At 39.3% G+C, this 25,421-nt stretch overlaps 1 protein-coding gene across 3 annotated transcripts in view; it reads right to left on the bottom strand.

Annotated features, from left to right (window-relative positions):
• Positions 1–25,421, bottom strand: part of fto (FTO alpha-ketoglutarate dependent dioxygenase) — a 172,731-nt gene that overhangs the window by 88,511 nt on the left and 58,799 nt on the right. For all 3 annotated transcript variants that reach the window (XM_047363956.1, XM_047363958.1, XM_047363957.1), the window contains exon 8: positions 7,418–7,542. In XM_047363956.1, the coding sequence (XP_047219912.1) occupies positions 7,418–7,542 (125 nt within the window). The remainder of the gene's footprint in view (positions 1–7,417; positions 7,543–25,421) is intronic.

The raw sequence follows: 25,421 nt of genomic DNA, 5'->3' as shown, positions 1-25,421 counted from the left end.
CTGATAATGAAATTGACTGGAAGAAAGAATGGGATGGCAACATTGTTCTGAGTTATAAAACCTCACAGAGTGCAGATGTAGCAATTCTCTTCTCAAGAAACTTTCTTCCAGTTTCTATTGAAGCTGAAGATGTATCTGGAAGATTGTTAAAAGTTGTTGCTGAGTACGAAAACATAAAAGTAACCACAAATGTGTATGCCCCAGTAACTCCAAATTAACAATGTATTTTTTAGATAAATCATCAAGTACACTGTCAAGTTGAGAGTCAACAGATTACCTGATTTTAGGAGGTGATTTTAATTGCACAGTTGATGATTTAGACAGGAATCATTTGGAGTCACATTTGCATTCAAGGAGGATTTGAAACGTATTATTGAGACGTATGATTTGGTGGATGTGTGGCGTTCCAAACATGGGAAAAGTAGACAATATTCATGGGCTCACCGTAAGGAGAATTATATTTCTTTAGCGAGATTAGACAGGTTTTACTGTTTGGTCATTATTTACAGATATTTAGATCATGCATTTTGTGTCTGGCAGGTTTTTCTGACCATAGTATGATTTTAGGAAATGGCTGCACGGTGGCGCAGTTGGTAGCACTGTTGCCTTGCAGCAAGAAGGTCCTGGGTTCGATTCCTGACCGGGGGTCTTTCTGCATGGAGTTTGCATGTTCTCCCCGTGCATGCGTGGGTTCTCACCGGGTACTCCGGCTTCCTCCCACAGTCCAAAGACATGCCTGTTAGGTTAATTGGTCACTCTAAATTGCCCTTAGGTGTATGAATGAGTGTGTGCATGGTTGTTTGTGTATTGCCCTGCGATGGACTGGCGACTTGTCCAGGGTGTACCCTGCCTCTCGCCCATAGACTGCTGGAGATAGGCACCAGCTCCCCTGCGACCCACTATGGAATAAGGAAATGTATTCATAAATGGAATGAAACCTAAGAGTGCATATTGGCATTTTAATACTGTTTTATTAAATGATGGTTGTTTCAAAAAAGGGTTTTTCTTTTTTTGGAAGCAATGGAGAACTTGGAAACATTATCCCACATCTCCACAAACCACATCTCTACAGCAGTAGTGGGATATTGGTAAAATTGAAATTTAGCTGTTCTGTACTCAACACACACAAACTGTCACAAGGGAGATGGTAAAATCTATTGAAAAATTACAGACTGACTGAATTGTAGTGACTCCACAGGAAATCGAGACCATTTTCAGGTACTCAATATGTATGTTGCATTCTTTAAGCATTGAACCTTTGTTATGCCAATTTAGGAAAAGGTTTTGTGGTGTAAAACTGAATAAAAGTTATTTACCTTTTAAGCTGTCTGCATATGAGGAAGACATTGTTGTGTCAATAACAGGAGTCAGATGTTCTCATTTTAACAGAGATTATTGATTTTTTTGGTGAAATGTCTTCATCCAAGGTAAACTGGAGTAAAGGTGAGGCTCTATTAGAAGGTAAATGGACAGAAGAAGTGCCTAAATTACCTGATGAGTTAAAGTGGGTAAAAAATGGGTTTAAATATTTAGGTGTTTACCTGGGAGATCACATTGAGGTTATGAAAAACTGGGAAGGTTTTTCTGAGCTGATGGAGGGTAGGTTAAAGAAGTGGGATTGGCTTTTGACACAAATTTCTTATAGGGGTTGCATACTTATTATTAATAATCTCGTTGTTTCATCTTTGTGGCATCGTTTAGTTGTTTTGGAACCTCCACCTAGCTTATTAAGGTAATTACAGACTATTATTTTAAACTTTTGGGACAGATTGCACTGGGTTCCTCGAAGTGTCTTGTTTTAGTCAAAGGAAAAAGGAGGAAATGGTTTGACACATTTGCAAAGCAGAAAAGCAGCTTTCAGGTTACAATTTTTACAGAGTTTTTTGTATGGTGATCAACATGTTTTGTGGAAGCAAGTTGCAGACTGTTTATTTTTTTTCAAAAGTTGGTAATTTGGGTTTTGGAAAAACTTTATTTGTTTTTGATCACTCCAGATTTAGTGTAAGTTGTTTGCCACCATTTTATGTAAGTGTTTTGAAAACCTGGACGCTGATGGAAACAGGGAGACTTGACACATCAGAATCTTTATATTGGTTCTTACCTATCCTCAAAGGATCCCAATTACGCTCATCCTGGGAGGATATGGTAATGAGGTCGGAACTGTTGTGGAGAAAGGGAGTAACTACTGTGCAACATTTGCTTAAACTGGTTGGAGGTGAAATGGAAGATGCTGTCTCACTAGCAAGAAGACTGGAGGTTCGCTCTCTTTGGATCGTGGGATTAATGCTGACGAAATTCAATCGAGCATTATCAGAAGATGACAAAAGACTAATATATGGATGGTTTAATGGACTTTTAACACCTGACAAAACTGATTTTTATTTTAAGTTGTGCATTAGACCACAACTTAAAGACATCAATTGTCCTGGTCCTTTTTTTGGAGAGGGACAAGCAAAAATTGACTTCTTTGTCTTTTGCTAATGGAAAAGTTTTATATCAGAGATGTGTAAAGGCCTTTAACAAGGTAAACCACCATTGACAAGAAACACTGGTGATTTACAGTAGAGAATTGTACATGGTATTATTGCAGTTAATGCTTTTGTGTCTATTTTTTAATCCTCCAGTTTCAGATAAATGTCCTTTTTGTTCAATGAGAGAAACCATTTTCTATTGTTTTCTACAATATCTCAGACTAATGGATTTATTTACAACACTTAGTGGCATTTGGGAATCATTTGGAGAATGTTTCACAAAACAGTCGTTTTATTTTTTGGTTTTCATATGGAAAAAAGAAGAATAAAGGATGACTGTTGAATTTTTTCCTTGGTCAGGCAAAGTTGGCAATGTATTTGAATACAAAAAATAAGAATAATATGGAACAAAATTTTGATTGTGTACAGCTTTTTAGAAGTATGGTGAGGGCAAGAGAGATGCTGGAAGATAATTATTATTTTAAAATGGATAAACTGGTGGGTTTTCAGAACATATGGGATTATGAAGGTATTATGTTTACTATAAATAATTCTGAGCTTTTTTCATAAATGCATTAATCTGAGATATATATATATATATATATCTATTTTATAAATAAACGACTTTTTAAAAATCAAGTCTTTCTTTCTTTCTTTTTTCTTTCTTTCTTTCCGTAAAAAAAATACAGCAAGCAAGTAGTGTTTCAAAACAGAAATCAGCAAAAAATCTGTCAGTGCTGCTAGATTATATTTTTGAATATGAAACAAGAATCAATCAATAATATTTTTACCATTCTTCTGCACGAAGTACGTGCTGAGTAAAAACTATGTAAACGAAGAACAATGCCATAACAAAAATAAAGCAAAACATTTGTTAAATATAGTGCTTAATTTACAATGATGCACAAGAAAAAAAATCAGCTCACTGGAATCAGCAAATTAACTTTAGAAATACTATTTTAAGTAAGAACGCAAGAGGGTTTTAAAACATTTGACTGATGGAATTTTTTTTTTCCATTCAGTAGCATGTATGCATGTAGGGAAAAAACCTCAATCTTGGTATTATCTGACCAGAGCACATTTTTCTACGTCTGTGTTTATCACATTGATGAGGAAGGCTGCTTTTCTTTCAACAATGGGTTTCTTCTTACCACTTTTTCATAAAGGACATATCTGTGAAGTGTACAACTAGCTTGGATCTGTGGATCTCTGCAGCTCCCCCAGAGTTTCTCTGGGCTTCTTGGCAGCTTCTCTGATGAATGCCCTCCCTGTCAGAAGGTGGACAGCCATACCTTGGTAGATTTGCAGTTGTCCCATACTCTTTCCATTTTTGGATGTTTGACCGAACAGTGTTCTGTGAGATATTCACAGTTTGGGGTATTGTTCAATAACCTAACACTGTTTTAAATTTTCTCTACAGCTTTATCCCCGACCTGTCTGGTGTATTTCCTGATCTTTGTGATACTGTTGGTTCACTAAAGCTCTCAATGAACCTCTAAGCCTTTACATAGAAACTCTTTTCATACTAAGATGAAATTACACACAGGTTCTATTTACTAATTAGGTCATTTCTGAAGGTAGTTGGTTGCATTAAAGTTTATTTAGCGGTAAGAAAGTAAAGTGGAATAAATACATATTGCATACCATATTTTGACAATTTATTCTAACAATGTATCCTTTACATAATTTCATAATTATGCTGTACTTTTCCTGGTCTTTCAGCACAAAGAAATAGTAAGACAAATCCTTAGCCCTACAATAAAAATGTCTAATCAGCACCAGTGCATCTCACTTAACATTGCACAGAGCCGTGTGTTTAGGTTTGCACAAATACTATCTGTTGACAACCACTTGCCAGGACGACCCATGCTTTTTAGAGGAGGCTAGTGGAGGTTGAAAAAAAACACTGAGTGCGTTTAAAGGGAAGAGAGGGCATCAGGGGAAGCCGGAGTTCAAACACATTGTGCAGGAGTCTTGCCCCCCACCAAAACTAATCTCATCAGTCTTCCACCACTGATAGAGTAAACGTCTGTCTGTCCCGCTGACAAGGACTGAGCATTTCCTGTCCTGTTCTGTGATGCTAGTTGTCAGGATCTTAAGGATTGCAGAGCAAAGTCTAGGGTCAGACACAGTTAGTAGGTGGTTACTCCACATTGTGGGTGGTGGGGGTCACGGTGCTGATGGTAGGATGGTTTCTAGCTTTCAGCACGTGCAGCTGGAATGCACTATCAGTGGAGGACCCACATCAGAGCTGTGAGGCGCTGGGCGTCGACACAGCAGAGTAAGGTGTGTGGAAACAGGCTGTTTACAAGGCTCATCTGGATAGGACGGAGCAAAGGGTCACGTAAAGGGGACAGCTTAGCTCAAAAAGAGTAATATGAAAAGCAGGGAGCACCTAATCAGAGGGATGTAAACATATACACCTCCTTGAAAAGGTATTCATACATTGTATTTTTTTTCACATTTTCTCACATTACAACAACAAACATTTTATTGAAAATGACCAACACAAAGCAACTCATAATTGTAAGCTGGAAGGCAGAGGTTTGATGGCCAAAAGGCCCATGGTCCACAACAGCTATTAGTCATGCACCCCATATATCCTGCCTTTAAAGAAGAGTGTCAAGAAGAAAGCCGTTGTTGAAAGAAAGCCATAAAATGTTTCCCTCAGGTCATATAGGGGACACATGATGAACACACCATCTCTATGGTGAAATTTGTTGGTGGTAGCATCATGCTGTGGGGGTGCTTTTCTTGAGCAGAGACAGGAAAGCTGGCAAGAGTTGATAGGAAGCTTTAGCTAAAGACAGCGCAATACAGGAGGAAGGCTGCAATAGACTTAGATCTGTTAGGATGGCAACCCTAGATAGAGCTAGAATAGAATGGTTTAGAGCAGTGTTTCTCAAATATCTTATAACAAGTACCACCACAGTAAATACCAAGGGAATTGCCAACCTCAATCTCATAATCCAAAATGGCATCTCAACATACAAAATGTAATCATAACTGCAGTAAAACTGTTCATTTGCACGTCTTGAAATTTGTATCTCAATAAAGCTATCATACAAAATGTAACAGCACTGTGCAAAGTCCTTAAATGAAGCTGTTACTGCAGTGTTTTAGTGTACAAAGATGCAGTAAAATACATTGTTTTTACTATGCTTGTACTGTTTGTGGTACTCAGCCTGGTCATTAATCACACAAATTAGCAAATTATACTGGTTTTCCAGCAGTGGTTCATATATTAGACATGCTAGGTCAAATCCCAATTTAATTGAGAACTTGTGACAAGACCTAAAAACTGATGACCACCAATACTCTCCATCCAATGTGAGGGAGTTGAACAATAGACAAAAACTTTAGTTTTTAGATGGTTAAAACTGGTAGAGACATAGCACAAAATAGCAGCTAAAGGTTGTTGAACAAAGTACTGATTCAGTAGTACTGAATCAGTACTACTGAATCAACTTTTAAGATTTTTAGTAAATACGCTGCTTGTGTGTGGCGTGAAACTCTGAGAGCTTTGTTTAATCTAAGCTTTGCTTTCAGCATTTATCTGTATGAGACACTCATGTTAAATCTGTTCGGAAAGACAATAAGCAGTGAAACATATGCGAATGAAGCGCTAGTAAAAACAGCCATCCTAGTGTTTGTGTGTGTCCTTGCAGGCGTTGAGGTAGAGGGTGACAGAGAAAATGAACAGCTAAAATAATACTATGGGGCATGCATGGAGGCCTTCCTTATCTGAATGAATGGCCAGCACTCTAATCCCTGTGCTTTCTGGTTTTATCAGGAGGAAAGGAAGCGAGCAAGCTTATCCAAGACACACGTGACGCTGTGATAGCTGCCAGGCCTGAGCACAACAAAACACACACCGGCCACGCCAAAGCATTTCCGAAGAATTTACGCAGCTCTTCAAAAGAAATCTTCGATGAAAAAACTTAGAACAGATGTGACTTTTTCTGATGGTATATTGAAATGTCTCTAGTTGGTGTTACTCAATACAGGATGAATTTGGTTGTGTATTTTTTAATTAAGAGCTACTAGGTGTTAATTAAATATGCTTGTGTTGGTTATTGGTTACTGAATGCCTAAAGAAACATTCACATTCTGGATTCTGACTCTTGATGCCAAAGAAATCTAATTGGTTATGGAAATGAGTTTACTTTAGGCAAACCAGAGCAAGAAAACACACACTATATTGTTATTTGCTGGTTAGGTGTCATGATGCTTAAGACTTTGAGTATTCATATTGGTCTAGTGACAGTGGTGTTCTGTTCTGTGTATTCTTATGTTTTGTACTGTGGTTAGTGTCCTACCAGCATTGTCCCACTGTTTCCCATGTGTATAGTTTATAGTCTCTGTGCAAATGTTCGTAGATTCTCTTGTGATCTGCTTCATTACAGACTCCCAGGTGCCTGTGTTTAGCATATTTCACACCAAGTAACACGCTGGCAGCAACATCATAGTATTTCCTAAGACTGACTTTACTTTGACAAGCAATATTTCTTGTCTTGACTTTATTATACAATTTTCAATGAAATAAAATGAAAATCTTTACAAATGTTTGAAATTATGCTGTCTAGACTGCTTTTCAATGAACCAAATTTATCTTCCTACTCATCAATCAGCAGAAAATATCTCTAAAAAGTTCTTCCATGGCTTTTATATTATAACAAGTCCTTGTGATCTTTCCATGTTTACTGGCTAAAACAATGCTGTCTTGAAGGCCAACAAACATATGGTTTAATATAACCCAGAATAAATATGTTTTGATCCTGGAGCAAAAGGGCAAAATAATTTACCCAAAGTCTTTCAGTTTTCTCGGTTTATACAAAAATTTGTGTGTGATAGTCTACTTCAAATCTAAGACAGAGCTTTTTACCTGCCTAAATGTTTGCTCGAAGTACAGCGTCAAGGATAAAATACGAGGTACATCGTGTTACCTGTCTCTCCATGTCTGCCTCTGCTGGTGCCTGTCTGTCAAGGCAGACAGCAGGGTTTCTGCCATCTCCCTCCTTCCCTCATCTGCTTGGCCTTCCTCCTCCACTGTAGCCAGGAAAAGCATGGTCTGAAAATAAGAGGAAATAAGAAATAGATTTTAAGAGAAATAGGTGTAAAAGCAGCAGTCTTAAAGTCTTAAAAAACAGCTAACTCAGAAATTACACCTCTACATCCTACAGAAAAAGCCTAACTATCTGGCTTTAATTAATATCACCTGAATGTTTAAAAGCACGGAATTAGGTGGAAAGACAACTTGAAGTGATTCATACAACCCTTGAGCTTCTATTCGTAGTGTTGAAATTACACAGCACTGAGCTGAGACTCAATTATAACATCCTCGGGACGGCAGCATACAGTAAGTCTAGTATAAAGTCAGTTTCACATCAGAGGACGGGCAAATTACACCCAATATTAGAGTGTGAGTCAATTAATCGCGTCCTGCACAGCGCAGTGTAATGTGTGAGTATCCCCCTGTTGAACATGAATTACAGGCCAGCTTAAAGTGTGACGTGGCACATCACCGCTAATCAGAGACATCCTGGCAAACCTTCGCCTCTGAGTCTTCTGCAGCCTCCAAGCTGGTAGAGAGGGAGTCAAACGAAAAAGGATCTGGCAGCCCAAATTAAATGCAGCGCTGTCAGCCACACTCAAATCCCTCTTCCTCTTTACCCGTCACGCATTTTCTCCCTCTCTGAATATCCTTAAATGCCTCCCCCTTTAGCCGAAGCTCTGAGAAGTGATGGATCTGTAACTGTGACTGACTCTGACGCCTTGTTAAGAACAGTCTCTTCCTGTCACATCCACCAGTCAAGCATGTTCATTTCTTCCCATTAACAGTGACTCCCCCACCCAGTCATCCAACCTTCCTTTAAAAAAAAACCACAATATGAGAGAACCTTCATTTCTTCCTCTCCACTTTTTTGTATCATTTTCTGACAATCCACCTGTCTGTCTTAATTCATGTGACGATGGCTTTGATTGTCTGCGTTCCTGTTTCCAAAGGAGACGAGTAATATGCTTACTTCCCTTTGCACCACGCAGGACAGGTGTCAAAACACGTAGCGGGGTGTGAATGATTACACCTGACTCAGAGGAGACACCAAAGATTACGGTGACCAGGAGGAGGCAAGGCCGGCTGTACTCCCTCTGCAAACTGTGTCTTTCACTTTGGATCATACTCTGTCCTCCTAGGATGGGTGACGTGCTGAGAAAGTACCACAAAGTGCATTCAGACTGTGTCACAACCCTAGCTGGTAGATATCACATTGCTGTGCCATCTTTGTAACGCCCCATCTGCTTTTCCCTTGAAACACTGTAGAGCAAGGGATTCCCAGTTCATCTGAAATGTGCCCCGGTGTTATTCTGAGCCTGTTTCAGCTCATTTCAAAGCAAATTACAAACAAGATGTATGGAAAGAAAAGGAAAGATAAAAAAATACACTGGGTAAAAGCTCAGGTGTATGATTTATACAAAAGCATTGGCAAGGCATCAGTCCCAACCCAGTGACCATGAACAGATTCCAACACTATGCATTAAATACAGAAAATATGACTTCTTTACTAAGAGACATGTTCAGTATGGTGCAAAAGTTTTAAACTACTCTTAAATTCTTTATTCTTAGTTACCAAGGAGTAAGATTTTCTTGTGATCTTTTACAGTGATTTTGACTCTTTCCAGGCTCTCTTACATCTCAGAACATAGCAGCGGGTGCATTTCATTAAATCAGAATAGGATCAAAATGTTTATCTATTTTAGTAATGTAATTAATTCACTCATATTATTTTGGCTGCACGGTGGAACAGCTGGTAGCATTGTTGCCTTGCAGCAAGAAGGCCCAGGGTTCAACTCCTGGTTGAGGGCCTTTCTGCATGGTTGTTTGTCCTGTGTGTCTCTGTGTTGCCCTGCGATGGACTGGCAACCTGTCTCTCGTCTGTAGACTGTTGGAGATACGGACCAGCTCCCCTGTGACCCACTATGGAATAAGCGATATAGAAGATGACTGAATGAATGAATATTTTGGGTGATCGTTGATGGGCCAATACTTGCATATGAAACTGATCTTATCCACTGATCTTATCTAGCTCGTCAGGAGTCTGAAAATCACCCACTGTCCCCTTTTGCGGATTGACAGACCCACCCAACAGGTCATATCTGCACGTGCGCGGTTCACAACTGTTGACAACATAAGATTAAAACATGGAAGGTGTTTTATGACCTTATTACACTTGATAGTGTTAGTTATAAAGAAAATAGGTATCGGCAGAAATCGTAATCGGCAGGTCAGGCTTTTTAAAGATCATTAATCGGCAATCGGCCCTAAAACTCCAAGCGGTGCACCCCTAGTACATAGTAATTTATTTGAAGAGTTAACTTTTTGCTCATTGTGAAGTAACATTGGTAATAGTAATTAGTAATAGACCAATATAAAAATTGTGGGCTGTACGGTGGCGCAGTTGGTAGCACCGTTGCCTTGCAGCAAGAAGGTCCTCGGTTTGATTCCCGGCCTGGGGTCTTTCTGCGTGGAGTTTGCCTGTTTTCCCCGTGCATGCGTTGGTTCTCACCGGGTACTCCGGCTTCCTCCCACAGTCCAAAGACATGACACTTGCCCAGCAGGCAGTTAATTGGTAACTCTAAATTGCCCTTAGGTGTATGAATGAGTGTGTGCGTGGTTGTTTGTGTGTTGCCCTGCGATGGACTGGCGACCTGTCCAGGGTGTGCCCCGCTTCTCGCCCATAGACTGCTGGAGATGGGCACCAGCTCCCCCGTGACCCACTATGGAATAAGCGGTAGAAAATGACTGGCTGACCAATATAAAAATTATTTTTTTAACATTAACAAATGTTAATTTTAACACAATCATAGGGAGCACAGCTGAGTTGACACTTGCCCAGCAGGCAGTCACCTGTAATGTAAAGTAATGACCCTCCTGGTAAGCCACAAAAGGTCATTACTAAAGACAATGTAGACACAGCGTATTGTACCCAAGCATATTAATGGAACACTGAGTGGAAGGAAAAAGTGTGGCAAAAAAAGGTGCACAAGCAACAACAAAAACTGTAGGCATGAGGATTGCGAACACAAAAATGAATCGTGGATATGGGCCACAACTGCTGCATTACTTGTGGTAAGCCACTCCTGAAAGAAAGACAAAGTTAGAAGAGTCTAACCAGGGCAAAAAGATTGAATTATGAATTATGCATTTCATTTGGAAATCAAAGTCCAAGCGTCTGCAGGAAGTACAGCAAATAATCAAATTTGCTTGAGATCCAGTGTGAAGTTTCCACAGTCAATGATGATTTAGTGAACAATATCATCTGCTGGTGTCGGTTCTCTGTGTTTCATCAAGTCTGAAGTCAATACAGCTGACCAAGAAATGTTAGAGCATAGTGCTATCCTCTGCTGACAAGATTTATGAAGATTGACAACATTTATAGAAATCCTTACTCCGTTTCTAAACTGGACTTGGTTCCTTATCACACTGAAAAAAGCACCACTAGTTGGGTTAATGACAAGGTACCACAGTGCTTGACTGGCAATTAAGTCGCCTGACCAACACCTCATAAAGATGTTTGGTTTTTTTGCGACAGAGTTAATCATTTTTATTGTTTTTAAGATTTAGAGTACGCTGTGTTCTTGCCTCATGCTGCTTGTTGCTGTGTTAAAGAAAAAGATCAAGTGATTTTAAACCTTTTTTGTTAATCTGTCTGTCACATGAGGATACAACACTGGTGCATTCATTGAGTTTAGGAGCCTGAATGGTTTTATGCCTGAATGGTGTATATGTCAGATATATGGCATAACAAACAAAAAATATATATTTTTCTGAAAATGGTCAATATGTCAAATGAATTGACAGAAAAAAGTACTTAGATACAAAATATAAAGATATTAGGGATGACTTCAGACTTTTGCACAGGTCTCTATGCAAAAGCTTTTTTTCCCCTCTTATTCACAGCCTATTTATTCTGAGCATGGATGTGCACCTAATTTTGTGTGCGTGTCTGCAGTAGAGTTCCCCCTCACTGAAACCATGTGTTTTTGTGCCAGAACATGTGCATGTATGATCTTCTGTTTAAAAGACTCAGTGCTGAGAGAGACTTTCAGCTTTAGCCCCAGGCTGATCCCAAGGCTATTTAGGCACCCCACTGCTTGTTTACTGGTCAAGCACGGCCTCAGCCAGACCTCAGTGCTTTATCTTTAGGCTCATGTTAGCACAAACCAACCCCTTCTTCACTTCTATTTACCCCTTGATGACAGTAGCTGTCCTCACAGTCCACCTCTATCAGTCCAGTGCTGACCACAGATGTCCCACTGACCCTGGCCATGTCCCGAGGTGAATCAGAGGACAAGGAGAACCTCGGTACCTCCATCTCTGCTTCCCAGACCCCCAAATTCAGCTCGGCCTATTTTACTACAAGATCGGCATAACCATTTCCGTCCCTGTGCAGAGGCAGGGAAGGTAAACAAACATGCAGGCAAGTTAAGGTGGTGTTTTCGTTTGTGGAGAGAGCTGGAGTGATGATAGCGTTCCAAGCTGGCTGGAGGGCAGCCCGGGGCGGCTCACTAACACCTCCAGCCAGGACTGTATCTTAACACCAACAAGCATCTGTCTATTCCATCACATTTCTATCCTATAACAACGTGTCACTCATTCAACATGGAATAACACAATGGGAGGACTGTTGCTGTACAGAGTGCAACATGATGTAAAGCTTCACATGATAGCTGTCTATGATTACATAATGGTAAGGTAGTTTTGAAGCTACTAATGTTTAAAAAAAGATTCATGCAGCACTGAAAGTTTACACTCCATGAAACGTAACTACTTGCTGACTAATAGAATGTTTAAGAAACTATTAACACCCCCCTGAAATGCTTAAAATGATCTTCAAACTGAACTTTCAGGGGACCCAAAGTACTTCTAATTAGTTCCATTATTTATAGCAAGTCATCCAGGTCCAACAGGGGCCGACACCATGTTTGACCGTTTGTATGGTGTTCTTCTTATGAAATGCTTTTGTTGGTTTGTTGTCACTTCAAGAGTATATCAAAACTATTGTAAGCCAGCCACTTTTATGTTGTAGATTATAATTCTCACTTTGGTTCAGTGGAGTTCCAAAGATTTAGAAATGGTTTCATAACCCTTTCCACACTGATAGAGATCACTAACTTAGTTTCTAATCATTTCATAAATTTCCTTAAGTGGGGCATGTGTGTGTGTTGCTTTCTGAGAACATTCAGGCTACTTCATGCTGGTTTTGAATTTTTAGATTCTTCAGGTCTGGCAGTAGCCTGTTTATTTCCATTAACATATTTATGACAAAGAACCCCACTTTACTAGACACCAGAACAACAAAGTAACCATTTCATAGTTTTGTTTTCTCAAATTTCTCACTTTTTTTTTCCTCTGCCTCCATTAAACCTTGGATGTAAACTGAGGAAGATGCTGAATGTGTCACGGTTCTATCACGGTTTACTTGGAATTGGACCCCACAATGCAGATGAGCAGGCAGCGTGATGGTAAGTGAAAAAAGGTTTAATAACCAAAACTCACTCAGCAGGAGGCAGGAACAAAACAAACGGGCAGGCAAGATAGGCATGGCATGATCAAAAACAAAGACAAGACTTGGTTAGAGAACTAGACATGAGCATGAGAGTGAAAGATGTTTCCGCGATGACTAACTGAACAGGTGTGTATAAATGAAGCATGGTACAGGTGGAGCAAGGAGACAGATTAACTTGGACAGGTGAACCGAATAAACTTAATTAACAGAGAACACAACGTGACAGGAGCAAAACATGGCTTGAACAGAACGCAAATCCAAGGAAACAAACTAACAGAAATATAACTAGAAAAACATGAAACAAAAGCATAACCATTTTAAATTTTATCTATGGACCAGACTGCTGATTTAGACTTGGAACAATTAACATTCTTGCTTCATTTTATCAGGCAACATTCTTCTACAACATGACCTCTTGTCGCCCACCTGAAAGACAGAGTTTTACCAATGCAGACTTTTACCACTGTTTCCGCTCAGCTGCTCCAACACCTCATTTCATTGGTCTTGGGAGTGGGAGTTTAGCAGATTCACAGCTGCCTGAATCTTCCTCTCTCCTTTAATACAGGAAACCAATATCACTTTGACCGCCAGTGGGAAAAAAGGCATCAGGCACCTTGCTCTGGGTAATGGATAGCTTCTGCTCACTGATATAAACAACAGGGGAGCTGTGATCCTGTCAAGGCCATTTCCAGTCTGAACAAGGGATCTGTGTGTGTGTGTTTGTTTCTTTCCACCACAGAGTTACTTTGCACTCTTCACCGGTGGAACAACTATAGTATCTGGGAAAGAGATACACTCAGACCACATAGCCTTTTCTGAACACCACAACATCAGTTATAAAAAAAAAAAGGTGTGTGGGTAACTGTATGTACATTATTTCTGCCATCTGCCTGCTGTCACATGATTATAGATGGTTGGAAATTGAGGAATATCTGAAATTAAATTTACTCTGCTTAGAGAGATTGGATGATAATGTATGAGCACATGTGCTGAGTGTGTGTGTGTCTGAAAGGGTTTATGCAAAAAAAAAATTATGATTGTCGACACTTCATGGGAAGGATTGGATTGCAGATTTTAGAGCAGCACCAGCTATGATTTATCAGGCAAAATGGAGCAGACAAACAAGTTACACAAAAATGTTCTCTCAAATTTGATTGGATAAGGTATTCTTTATTTGCATATCTTTTTAACTTAACTAAAATTTTTACAAATGATGGGCATTAAAATACTTTTAGGATGCCTTTTATGATCCTATTATCACAAAAAACAGGGGTCGACATGAGATAGGATAACCTTTAGTAAAAGGACAATTTGAAACAATGTATAACATGAACTAATTCCTTTGGTAAAAATAACAAAAAGCAACAACTATTACTGCTGCTGCTAAAATGAATATAAAAGTATTGGTTGTTGCAGCTGTAATAATGTTATTTATAACATCATTTTATTATTATTTTGATTCTGATACAATGTGAATAATGCAGGATAAACATCACCTAAATGTAGTGGTAGTTTCCAGCTGGTTGTTGCACAGAATATTATATCTTTCTGCCTATCTGCTCTTTATTTTATAGAGTAAAATAGAGTATATATAGTAAAATACAAGCTAAAATTAGCTGGTTAAGATGATAGATTATCTTAGATCTGTGTTTTTCGTGACCATTATTAATTCCAAACAGCCTAGTTTGCCATGCAAGGGATGGAAAAGTGCAGTAACTTTCTTTCAGCCAGCTGACTGGCAATGCCTCGCAACATTTGAGGGAGAGGAAGTGCTGTGTTGCTATAGGCTCCATACAGCAGGAGAAAACTCCAGTCACTGTAGCACCTTCTCCGGCATCTCATTAAACGGGCTTTAAGCCATGGGGACAATATGATGAAATGTTTTTAAAAGCTTGATTCCGAAAAGTCCATGCCTAGCCACAAAGAAACTAACATAACATTTCAGGTTCTGTTTTTACATCTTTTACCCTCCATACCAATGTCTAAAAATAATCTTTTCAAAGACTACTGGCATTTTCATTTATTTGATTATTTAAAAAAAAGCTTCTTCCAGAATCCGACACTGAGGCATTGTAGTTATTATTATTGTGTGTGTGTGTGTGTGTGTGTGTGTGTGTGTGTGTGTGTGTGTGTGTGCGTGCGTGCGTGTGTGTGTGTGTGTGTGTGTGAATTTGTGAGAGGGTGACTGTGAGCTTGCTGGTGTGTTCTCGCCATCTCCATGGTGACAAAAACCAAGGCCTTTCTACTGGGATGACCTCTGTAGGGTCTCGGGCACCATCAATTACGTCAGCCAGTAAAATGGGCTTTCCGCAACACAGCAGATTATATGGAGTGTAAAACATTAGAAAAATGTCTCTAAAACATTGCAGCAACTTGTTTGAAGTGACAAAGGGCTAGGGAGAAATAGAGACAGACCCGAAAAGTAGAGACCCCTGACAAGTGATTTTGTTTGAAGGCTTTGTAACACACTCAAGTGGGCAGTGAGGCTTTCTTTGACCCTAACGGCAGTCCATCTTCTGGGCAGAATACGAGCAGGATGGACAGACATATGCTTTGCACAGGGTCAAATGAAGCAGAACTCACAGGCTTTGTGGTGCTTTCTTTTGGTGTGAGGAGAAAAGGCAAATCTGCTGTCAGGTCATGATCCAAATCACCAACCAATAACACATAAGAAGTTTACCGGCCTGTTTCTCTTTTTCTCTATTTTTGTATTTTTTTTTTGCAAACAAAATATATCTGCCTTATGGTAACGGGCGTGGACTCAATTGGTTTTAATGGCTAAACCACATCATTCTTAGTCTGAATGGGCTTTCCAGGAGAAAAAAGGAGAGTGCAAAACCTCCTCAGCAGCCTAGCTTGAATCTGCAATCCATCCATCACAGGGAAGCTTTGAGAGGCCCTTTGACTAATTCAGGACAATAAAGACAGAGCTAGACAGAGATGTTTGCGATGAGCGTGACACTCAAGCACCTTCTGCTCTCTTAAACCCCTCTTTCTCTCTTTCAGTTTATGAAAGCTGAGTGTAGATTCTAGCTAGATGGCAGATTGTGATCAGTGCCTCATTCTCCTGCCAGTAGAAAGCTTTTTTTGCTGACTGGGGCCAAAGCCAGTCTTTCTAAGCCCAAGAGTTACAGTGTTACTCACACTGCACCATAAATCAGGTCTTCAAAAATGCTAAACCAATAAAAAAGAGTTTCCATCCATCTTGACATGCTCAAACTGAAGAATTTGGTTTTAGAACAGGGGGAAATGCTTGCCGGGGCAGAAATGCACAGCTAACAAAGTTTTGATCGACTGCGTGGGTTCTGAGAAGTAGTGATTCTTCAGTTTTAGCATCTGGCTGCAGCAGTGAGACTTTACAGGCTTTCTTAAATATCATGTCTTACATCAAATGTGAATTACCTATAGCAGTACAGTGAGAAAGAGTGACTGTATCTTAAGTGCAGCAGATTAAGATTTCTATAATTATGGGTTCCTTGCCATAACACACTGCAGTCATTTAAAACCATGAGGCCTGTGCGACATTATAACGGAAGGCTTGTTTAATGAAGGCTGGGGTTACAATCTTCAATATTCAATCCCCCAAAGTTTTAAGGATGTATCAATTAAATTTGTTTCAGCTATGATGTATATAGAAATTCACTCATGACAGTATTCAAAGAGAGTTGCAATTATGGTAAAGACAAAGACGCTTCTGCAAAAGTTGAGACTAGGAGATGAACGTGAAAGCAAGCACAACATTTAACCAAGGGACATTTAGCAATTTAGTCAGAACAACAAAATAAGACCACCGTGTCAATGCAAGACACCTTTAGGATGACCTAATGAAAGCTGATACAAGTTTTTCAGAACCAACTGTAGCAAGTACACTGAATAAATAAGGACTTCATGGATGGTCTCCAAGACCAACTAGAATATGCCAGACAGAATTTGCATAAAGAGTTTTGGGACACAATTTCATGGATTGACAATGACTACGATAATAAACTGATAACCAAACTGGAACTGTCTGTACATATAGAACAAGCAGTACATTTGGTGTGCAAAAGGCTAGTCTTATGAACAAAAGATACCATCCACGTGATCAACCATGGAGAGGGTCATTCATGATGTGGGGCTGATTATCTGTGGCAATGTTATTGGTGTACCTGGCATCAATGATTCCCAGAAACACCAGACCATTTTCAGGAGGACTTGGATGCCTTCTATTTACAAATACAACCTCTGTGATCATTGGGATGTCAAGCAAAACAATGATCCCAAGCAAACCTCCAAGTAAACCAAGGCTTGGTTAAGAAAAAGATCCTGGAGGTTGCTACAGGAGCCTTATCATGCAGCATCTTTGGTGGGATTTTTAAAAAAGCGTTGCAGCATGGAAGCCATCAAACATTGCTGAGCTAGAGGCCGTAGGATGTGAAGAATGACAAGGAGTCCAATAAAGAGGTGTAAGAGGTGTGTTAGCACTTACTGAAATACTTTCGTAGAAGTTATCAAATAAATGATGCTGGGAGTTGAACAATTCTGCACATGAGCATGTGTTGTTACAATTTATATATGAAAATTAAAGGTGAGGTAACTTCTGTTAAAATAACTCAAATATGTATCATAGTATTTTTTGCATGATTGCATGCGTGATTTATTCTTGTATTCTATCAACACCACATCTTTTGAAGTGAAGGGGTTGAATATTTCAGACTGCGATGGTAGTTTGTAATTTTTTTCTGGACTTCTATCCCAGCAGGTTTTTGTAGCTACTTTTATATGCATAAAAATAATTATGAGTCTTATTTTTCAATTAGATCAGTGTCATCTGCTGTTTTCCTGTGTATAAATAAGATCAACACTTTACTACATTATTAAATTCCCCCACAGCACTTGGCTATAGAGTAACAGACAATGGCACACACCACTAAGCAGTTAAATATAACTGGATTATGAACTCACGTACTCACACTGTCTACTACAGTCTGGCATGAGTCACACACACTCTAATAGCTTTTACATTTAATAATGCCTGTTCAACAAAGCCGTATACATTCCTCAAAGATCTTGGAGAGCTCTGATATAATCTAATTAAGCAATAGGAATTAAAACTGAATATGGTGCGCTTTGGACTGAGTTACTTCATGGATGTAATTATTGAAATAAATTAAAAATCTGCATTACAGTGTAGTCTCACATCCAAAAGCTCAGACAGTTCAAACTTGAAACTGTGTGTGTGTGTGTGTGTGTGTGTGTGTGTGTGTGTGTGTGTGTGTGTGTGTGTGTGTGTGTGTGTGTTTGTTTGTTTGTTTGTTTGTTTGTTGGCTCAGTGGCTGTATTTTTAGTGTAATCTTTCCTCAAAAGAGTTGTTAATTAGAATGATGTTCAGTGGCCAACTTTTATTGCAAGTGTGCTGTATTTAATCAGCATTTGGGAACAGCCCCAGAGGACTCTTCAAACAATCTGTTCTTTGAAAACATAACCAAAGATCAATCACTTTATCAATTCACAGCTGTGGAAAGGAAAAACAACAAAAGACTGCATTCTCATTTGTGATTTTTAATCGTGTGTCTTGAATAATAAACCCAAAAGCAGGTAAATTTTCTAACATACTGAACATATTATTTGACTTATTATACCAGATTTCTCAAAACATTTACCCAATATGCTTTTTCACACCTGTTAAGTTTTGTGTGCATGCGCAAATGTGATCGGTTTTCACCCAGGGAGGCTGATGAGAGCGGCTAAAGGGTGTTTATGAGACTGTTAGCCAGGAGAGCAGCTCTCGCCCAAATAAAAGAGCCATTTATTACATCCAACATGACCCTCTCATTACGCACAAATAGGAATTAATGAGTGCTATATCGGGCGCTCCCAGCTGAGTGAGGTGGGGCTCGCTAAAGGACTAGCGTTAATTACACTGTCCTACATCTCACCTATTTAACACCACATATCAGATCTTTTTTTGCAGCGAAGGAATAGCAATGACCTTTCACTATGAGGTGGGATGGATGCTCTGAACTCTACAAATGAATGTGAAAATAGAGAACTGTCAGTTGAAAAAGAAATCAGTTGTAAAAAATGTATTTTATAGGATTCTTACAAGGGAACAAAGATCTTCAGTTTGATCAGCTGGGCTGTCCTTGTGCTGTACAAGCGTTCTTTTGAAAGGAGCTGACAAAAACTTCACGCAATGCTCCTTGGATTTGTACTTCCTCTTTAATTGTACTCCATCACCTTGTTTACAGCTTACGCTTTACTATTGTTTTAAATTTCCTTTCTCTCAAAAGCTCAGAATGCAGCTTAGATGGAAAGTTTTCTGTTCCTAAAAGCCCTGATCAGTGCGTTCAGATCCGGGCCCAGCTTTCCTTCTTCTTCTCTCATTCTGTGATTTTTGTCTCTTTATGTTTGTCCTAGCCTGTCCTCGTTGTTACCTTAACAAGGTGTGGGTCTTATCTCTTTGACTGAATAAACTCAGTTATGCCACAGAAAGAATTTTCCATTTTTCCTTCTGTTCTAAAGCAAATCTGCCCGACACAGTAAACGCACCATACTGTTTGCTTAAGCTGTCAAAACACAAGAAAGAGAAAGAAATATCATCCCGAGTATTAAACACCCTCGGTAAGTCCACTAGATTTTTATTTAACATGACATGATATTTCAATTGGTTCATTATACTTTGCACTCTAACCAATGTTTGCCGTTTTTTTGGTGAGAAACACAGCATCACAGATCTTCCACCATACAGTTGTCATGAGGTCCCTATTAACACATTGCCCCTACACTGTATTTTATGCCAAATGCAAACTTAGACATCAGACAAAACCAGATGGTCCCAGTTAAAGTCCTAGTAGAGTTTAGTCAACTCCACCTGTTTCCCTTAGTGATTGTAGGACAGATGGATAATTGTTGTCATGGAGACTTGGTACCCCAAGAGGCCACTCTTTGTAATTCTCTAACGGTGGGTTTTGGGCATTTTTTGCCATCCTGCTCACTGTGCAAAATAAACAAGGGTCATCATCCAGTCAAGCAACCGGTGGCTAAAAGAAATAGGCCTCTATGTCATATCATTTGTAAAGCCCACTTAAACAGAAAGTTATGGATTGCTAAAAGGAAGCTCCAAGAAACTGAAAAGTTTGATTTCATTTAAGTGTGTCTGAAAATGCATTTTAACTACCTACAAAACTGACACAAACATTTTAATAAACTACACCATTTGTGCTATAGAGAACTGTAATATATTGGGCTTTAGCTGGTTCTGGACAGCCTTTAGTGTGTTTCTGCTAAAACTACCCACAAACATAAACTCAAAAACAGTATTTTGGGACTTGTTGTTCTTGGGAACATTAAGTGGAAGGACTGGAGATCGATTGACGACATTGACTAGTGGTCATTTTAGTTATAGCCACCTCCATTTTTTGTTAGCTTTTGTTTAATTTCTGGTGCACAGAACAATATCAATTTTATCTTCAGATCTTGATCTCACTGGTGTATAACAATGCCAGAAAACGGATTACCTTGTTAACACCTATCTTCTATTTTTGTCCCTAATTAGGCCTTAACAGTTTTTTTCTCCCACTTTGGGGAGATGTACACATGGGGTGGGCTGTTTTCATTTTCACTAATTGGTTTCATTTATTGTTTCATCTGTGGGGGCGAAATAAAGCCCTGTGAGACCACAGCTGTGATTAGGGGCTCTGCAAATAAATCTGAGATGGATCTGAGCTAGAGATAAACAATAATAGGAATGCCAACAACGGGAGCTGATTAAGATTTAGAATTAAAATATTTTTTTAAAGAGAACGTACAGTTCTGGGTAGCAGAACTGTTTTGTGTTCAGCCTAGCTTACAGAGCTCAGCAGAAGGTTGCATTATACAGAGCTTTGAAAAGTTTCCAACCAAAAACTTAATTTTTTTATTTTTTTTTATTTTTTGTGCTAACCCAAAACAAAGTAATGCTTACCTGCGAAGTGTAATGAAAATGATTTTCATTTTCCTCTACTAATAAAGATCGAAGCGTAAAACTACCTTTTACCGCCATTATAGTTGCAAGTCTTTAGCTTTGTAGAGACAAAAAAATGTTGCCAATCATTCTTTGTACAAAGTTTAGTTTCTGCTCTGGAGATTATCTGTGAACATCTTTTTTTGAAGTCTTTCCACAGATCATCATTTGGATTTCGGTTTGACATGGCCATCTTACCATAAAGAACACGCTTGTATCTGAATCATTATCATCTAGCCCTGGATAAAAAGCTTTGAAACCCAACACTACTTAACCACCTCTCCACAACTTTATCTCTGGTGTGTTTCTTGGTCATCATGAAGCTGTTTGTTTGGTAATGTTCTCGAACAAACCTCTGAGGCCTTTACAGAACACCTGTATTTATACTGAGAATGACAATTCTTTATTAGGTGAGTTCTGAAGGCATTTGGTTATAAAGGAGACTGAATACACACCCACGCCCCAAATTTACCTGTAAAAATATGTTGGAAACCATGTACCCTTTTCACGAAGATCACAATTATGCCCTACTTTGTGTTGGCCTGTCACATAAATTGAACTTTTTTGGTTGTGATGCAACAAAATGTGGAAAGGTTCAAGGCACTGTAAGAATCGCTGAACAAGACAGAAAAGCTCTCGCCTTATATTCTATACATCAAATGAAATATCTTCTAATTTCTTGTTTTAGTGACAAATAAGGACGTTTTCTTTTGTCTGCGGCAATGTCTTTCGCTAAACTTCTGTGACATGATTGCTTGTGAGAAGAGTAAACAATTACACCTGGATCAAAGCAGAGCCATAATTATATGTCAAATGCTGGTAAGCATTATAGCGTCTCTCGTCAAGTAGAAGAGGGGCGGGCTTCGCGGTGAGATATTCGGAAATATCTCTTTCATCTTTTTATACATTCTCCCCTATCACAGCATGTTTTTACAAACACACTTCATCCTTCATCTCTCTTTCACTCTCTTTTTTTTAATGGTATGACACAGGAAGGAGATGGGCCCTGCAGCCAACGCTGCCGTCCACACTGAATGCGATTAAACTGAGCAGTGATTAATCTGGGCTGCCCCATAAGTCCTCTTTACCACTTTAATGGATGTTATCTTCCCCTCCTCTGAAGGCTTATCTTGCTGATCGGGGCCAAGGATGAGGAGAGTAAGACGAGGGGAAGGGTGGGTGGCTACGGGTAGGGGGGAAGAAATCAAACCAAATCCATACAGAGGTAAGTAAATGAATAAGCAAGTAAAAAAAGCAAGTAAATAAATAAAAGCAGGGATTGAGGGCGCTGCTAAGCGGATAAGGCAGATCAGTCTCTGCAAAGTGCTCATTTGTTTTCTAAGAAGACGAGCTGCCTTCGAAGCCCACAGACGGATGAAAAAAAATACTGTCAACGTTACAATTCTGAGAACAAAACTTCTTTAAATAAATCTTCTCACAATACCAGTAAAAAGAGAAGGTGAAGACAGTACTTAGTCGACATCCAAAGGCAGTAAATAAATAAAAGGCATTACTTCCTCTGCAGTTGTCACGTACAGACAAGCAGTCAATAATGATGAAGTTTCCCTCACCTGCAGTAGGGTAACAAGTTTGCTCAAGTCTGAGTTAATTATGTAAAGGAAAATGCAAATCTTATCCCACATGGAGCGTCAGGACATGATGTTAGTAGAAGAATGTTACTTAGATAAAATGCTATAAATCTTCTAACAACAGCACCTGTGTCAACAACCTTCATTTTACTTTGATGACTAATAATGTAACTCTTATAAAGGTAATGCAGCTTTAAAACTACATTTGGCAAAGTGGCACATGTGTTATACAGCCAATTGCAGGTTGGTAACCTGAGTAACCCGGCTACCTACCCAGCTAATTTCAGCTTGCTATACAAGTGTTACCTTACAAAGAGCAGAAGTACAAAACTGTCCTGTAAAATCCGTTAAGGTTTTACCAAATTTCATCCTATTTTCTTGTCTCTTTCAATTTTTTTGATTTCCAAACTTTAGGCTGTCACCACACTGGTATAATTAAAAACAAACCATGTAAACTGAAAAAATGAATAAAATTGATCCCATACTATAAAACTACACTGATACTAAATGTTGTGGTTTTTATTTTATATCTTTGCTTATGTGTCTATGAATGAAAATAATAATAAAAAAAATGATGCAGATATGAATATGCAAATGTATATGTCATGCTATTTTAGCAGCAGCGGCAGGAATATTTGTTGCTTTTCTGCTTTAAACACCGCTCTCATATAATGATGATCATTTTTGTTTGTGTTTTGTGTAAATATCATGACACTATGAGACCGTGGTATTCTTTTTCACACCGTGAGACTCTCATACCGGCCATGCCTGTTTAAAACTTCTCAAAATGGACATAAGTGTTTTTATCCTTTCTTGCGAGCCTAGCCATGATACTGTGACAAGGTTAAAGCTGTTCAGGGCTTTCTTTTTTCCTCTTTTTCCCCTCCCCGCTCCAGCTTACAGCGATGTTGCAGTGAGATTCTGTCGTAGACAAACCTCTGCGGGATTCCATTCAACACTAGTGTACATCTTTAGGTACAAAGCTGCGGGCTGCATTGGCTCCAGGTAACATAAACGCTCCCTTCAAGCCACTGCGTATATCTGCCCATGGAAATTCTCTAAAGGGGTTTAAGCGTTTACGAAGAAACACTATCAGGCACTGCCGAAAAATTCAGCTTACCCTGTTGAATAGGGACTTCAAAGAGAATTGCAAATACCTTCGCGCTGCTACATTTTCTCCCCTCTTCTCTCCCCTTTTCTTGCTCTGCCTCTCCGTGTCTCTTCCTGCTTCTTTTCATTTTCTTTTTTCATGGTTCAAAACATGAGCCGCTGTGTGATGTAAAATGTATTATCAGCCATATATTTCCTCTTTAAATGAATAATAACAATAATCTCAGAGTAATTTCTTTCTCACATAGCTCGGTCTAAATAGGGCAAAGCAAGCAAGCTAATAAAGAGCTGTGGATAAACAAGGCCACGCAGTAATGAACGTGTGGATTAGGGCCTCTAGTCTATGTTTTGGGATGAGGGGAAAAACAGCTACTACTATCCAGGTAAGAGCACTTACTGGCTGTCTGGGAAGGATAGACTGCTGTGCAGCGGCACAATTTACTTCCTGCACTCGCATTGTGGACACACAAACAGACACTGATGGTTACAAATAAATCAACACCCGCACACTGATTCACACACACCTTCAGTGCACAAGAACCGCAAAGAAGAGGAATACAATAAATGTATAAGTCTATTTACTCAGCACGGAGCTTTAAACACAAAACAATACGGTGCATACACACAGTGTGATTTAATGTTTGAGATAATAAATGGCTTCATAATGAGCAATAAAAACAGTCCTTAAACTGTTTATTGCTTAGTTCACACTTATAATTAATCTTGGTTACATGTGTGCTTTTAAAGTGGGTATAAAACTCTGTGCAAGTAAAAGAGAAAATGAGTGCTGGGAAACATTTGCAGTGTCATGCAGATGTGAAAAAAAAACAAAAAAACAAAAAAAAGGCAGTTTTCCTCCTCACCTGGACTGGCAAGCTCTGTAGAAAATTCTTTACACACACACACACACACACACACACACACACAAAATGTTTAGCAAAATTATTTAGCACAACGGGAAACCATAACATTGATAATGTTTTACAAAGCCATCAAATAAGGAGAGAGGGGATTAATTGCCCCGATCCGACCTTAAAATAATTATTTTGAGCGGTGCAACTCTAAACTCCAACGAAATTGATACACTTTGATAATTAGATTCTTGGCACTGACCCGCTGAAGTCAATAAAGGTTATTAAGGCCAATTGCTGTCTAAACGCATTATGGGCCGAGTAAACTGTCCGTCGGAGGCCCCTGCTACTCCAGCGCCAATATGATAATCCATTCTCCGTCCTGGGGGTTTCTTCCCCAGCGCCTGTGTCTCCACTCTGCCATACAAAACCAGATTGGATTCGCTTAACCTTTCCAGGACTTTGATCAAATGAGCTCACACAGCAATAACATTTACATTGACCCCCCCCCCAACACACACAAACGTTCTCTCACTTCTGTCTACCTCCTCCTCTGACTCTACAGACTCTCCATCCCTTTCTGCCCCTCCTCTGCACGTTTGCTCAATAACCTAATCAGCTCGTGATGGCGGCCGGACCAGGCTACGTATGATTGCAGACGCTACTCACCTCAGCAACCTGGATTGTTTCCGAGGACTGTTATTACAGTGAGGAGTTTGGCAGTGGGGGTCAGCATGAGTTATCCCAGCACAAACACACTAATGCACATGCATGCAAAAGCTAGGCTCTTTATAAATCTGAGGGAGTTTGTGAATATATAGCTTATGCATGTGTTTGTGACCAAGCCA

The sequence above is a fragment of the Girardinichthys multiradiatus genome, chromosome 4 (assembly GCF_021462225.1).
Source record: "Girardinichthys multiradiatus isolate DD_20200921_A chromosome 4, DD_fGirMul_XY1, whole genome shotgun sequence".
NCBI classification, from domain to species: domain Eukaryota; kingdom Metazoa; phylum Chordata; class Actinopteri; order Cyprinodontiformes; family Goodeidae; genus Girardinichthys; species Girardinichthys multiradiatus.
The sequence above is the reverse complement of the archived record's forward strand: the minus strand, read 5'-3'. Positions and strand labels throughout refer to the sequence as shown.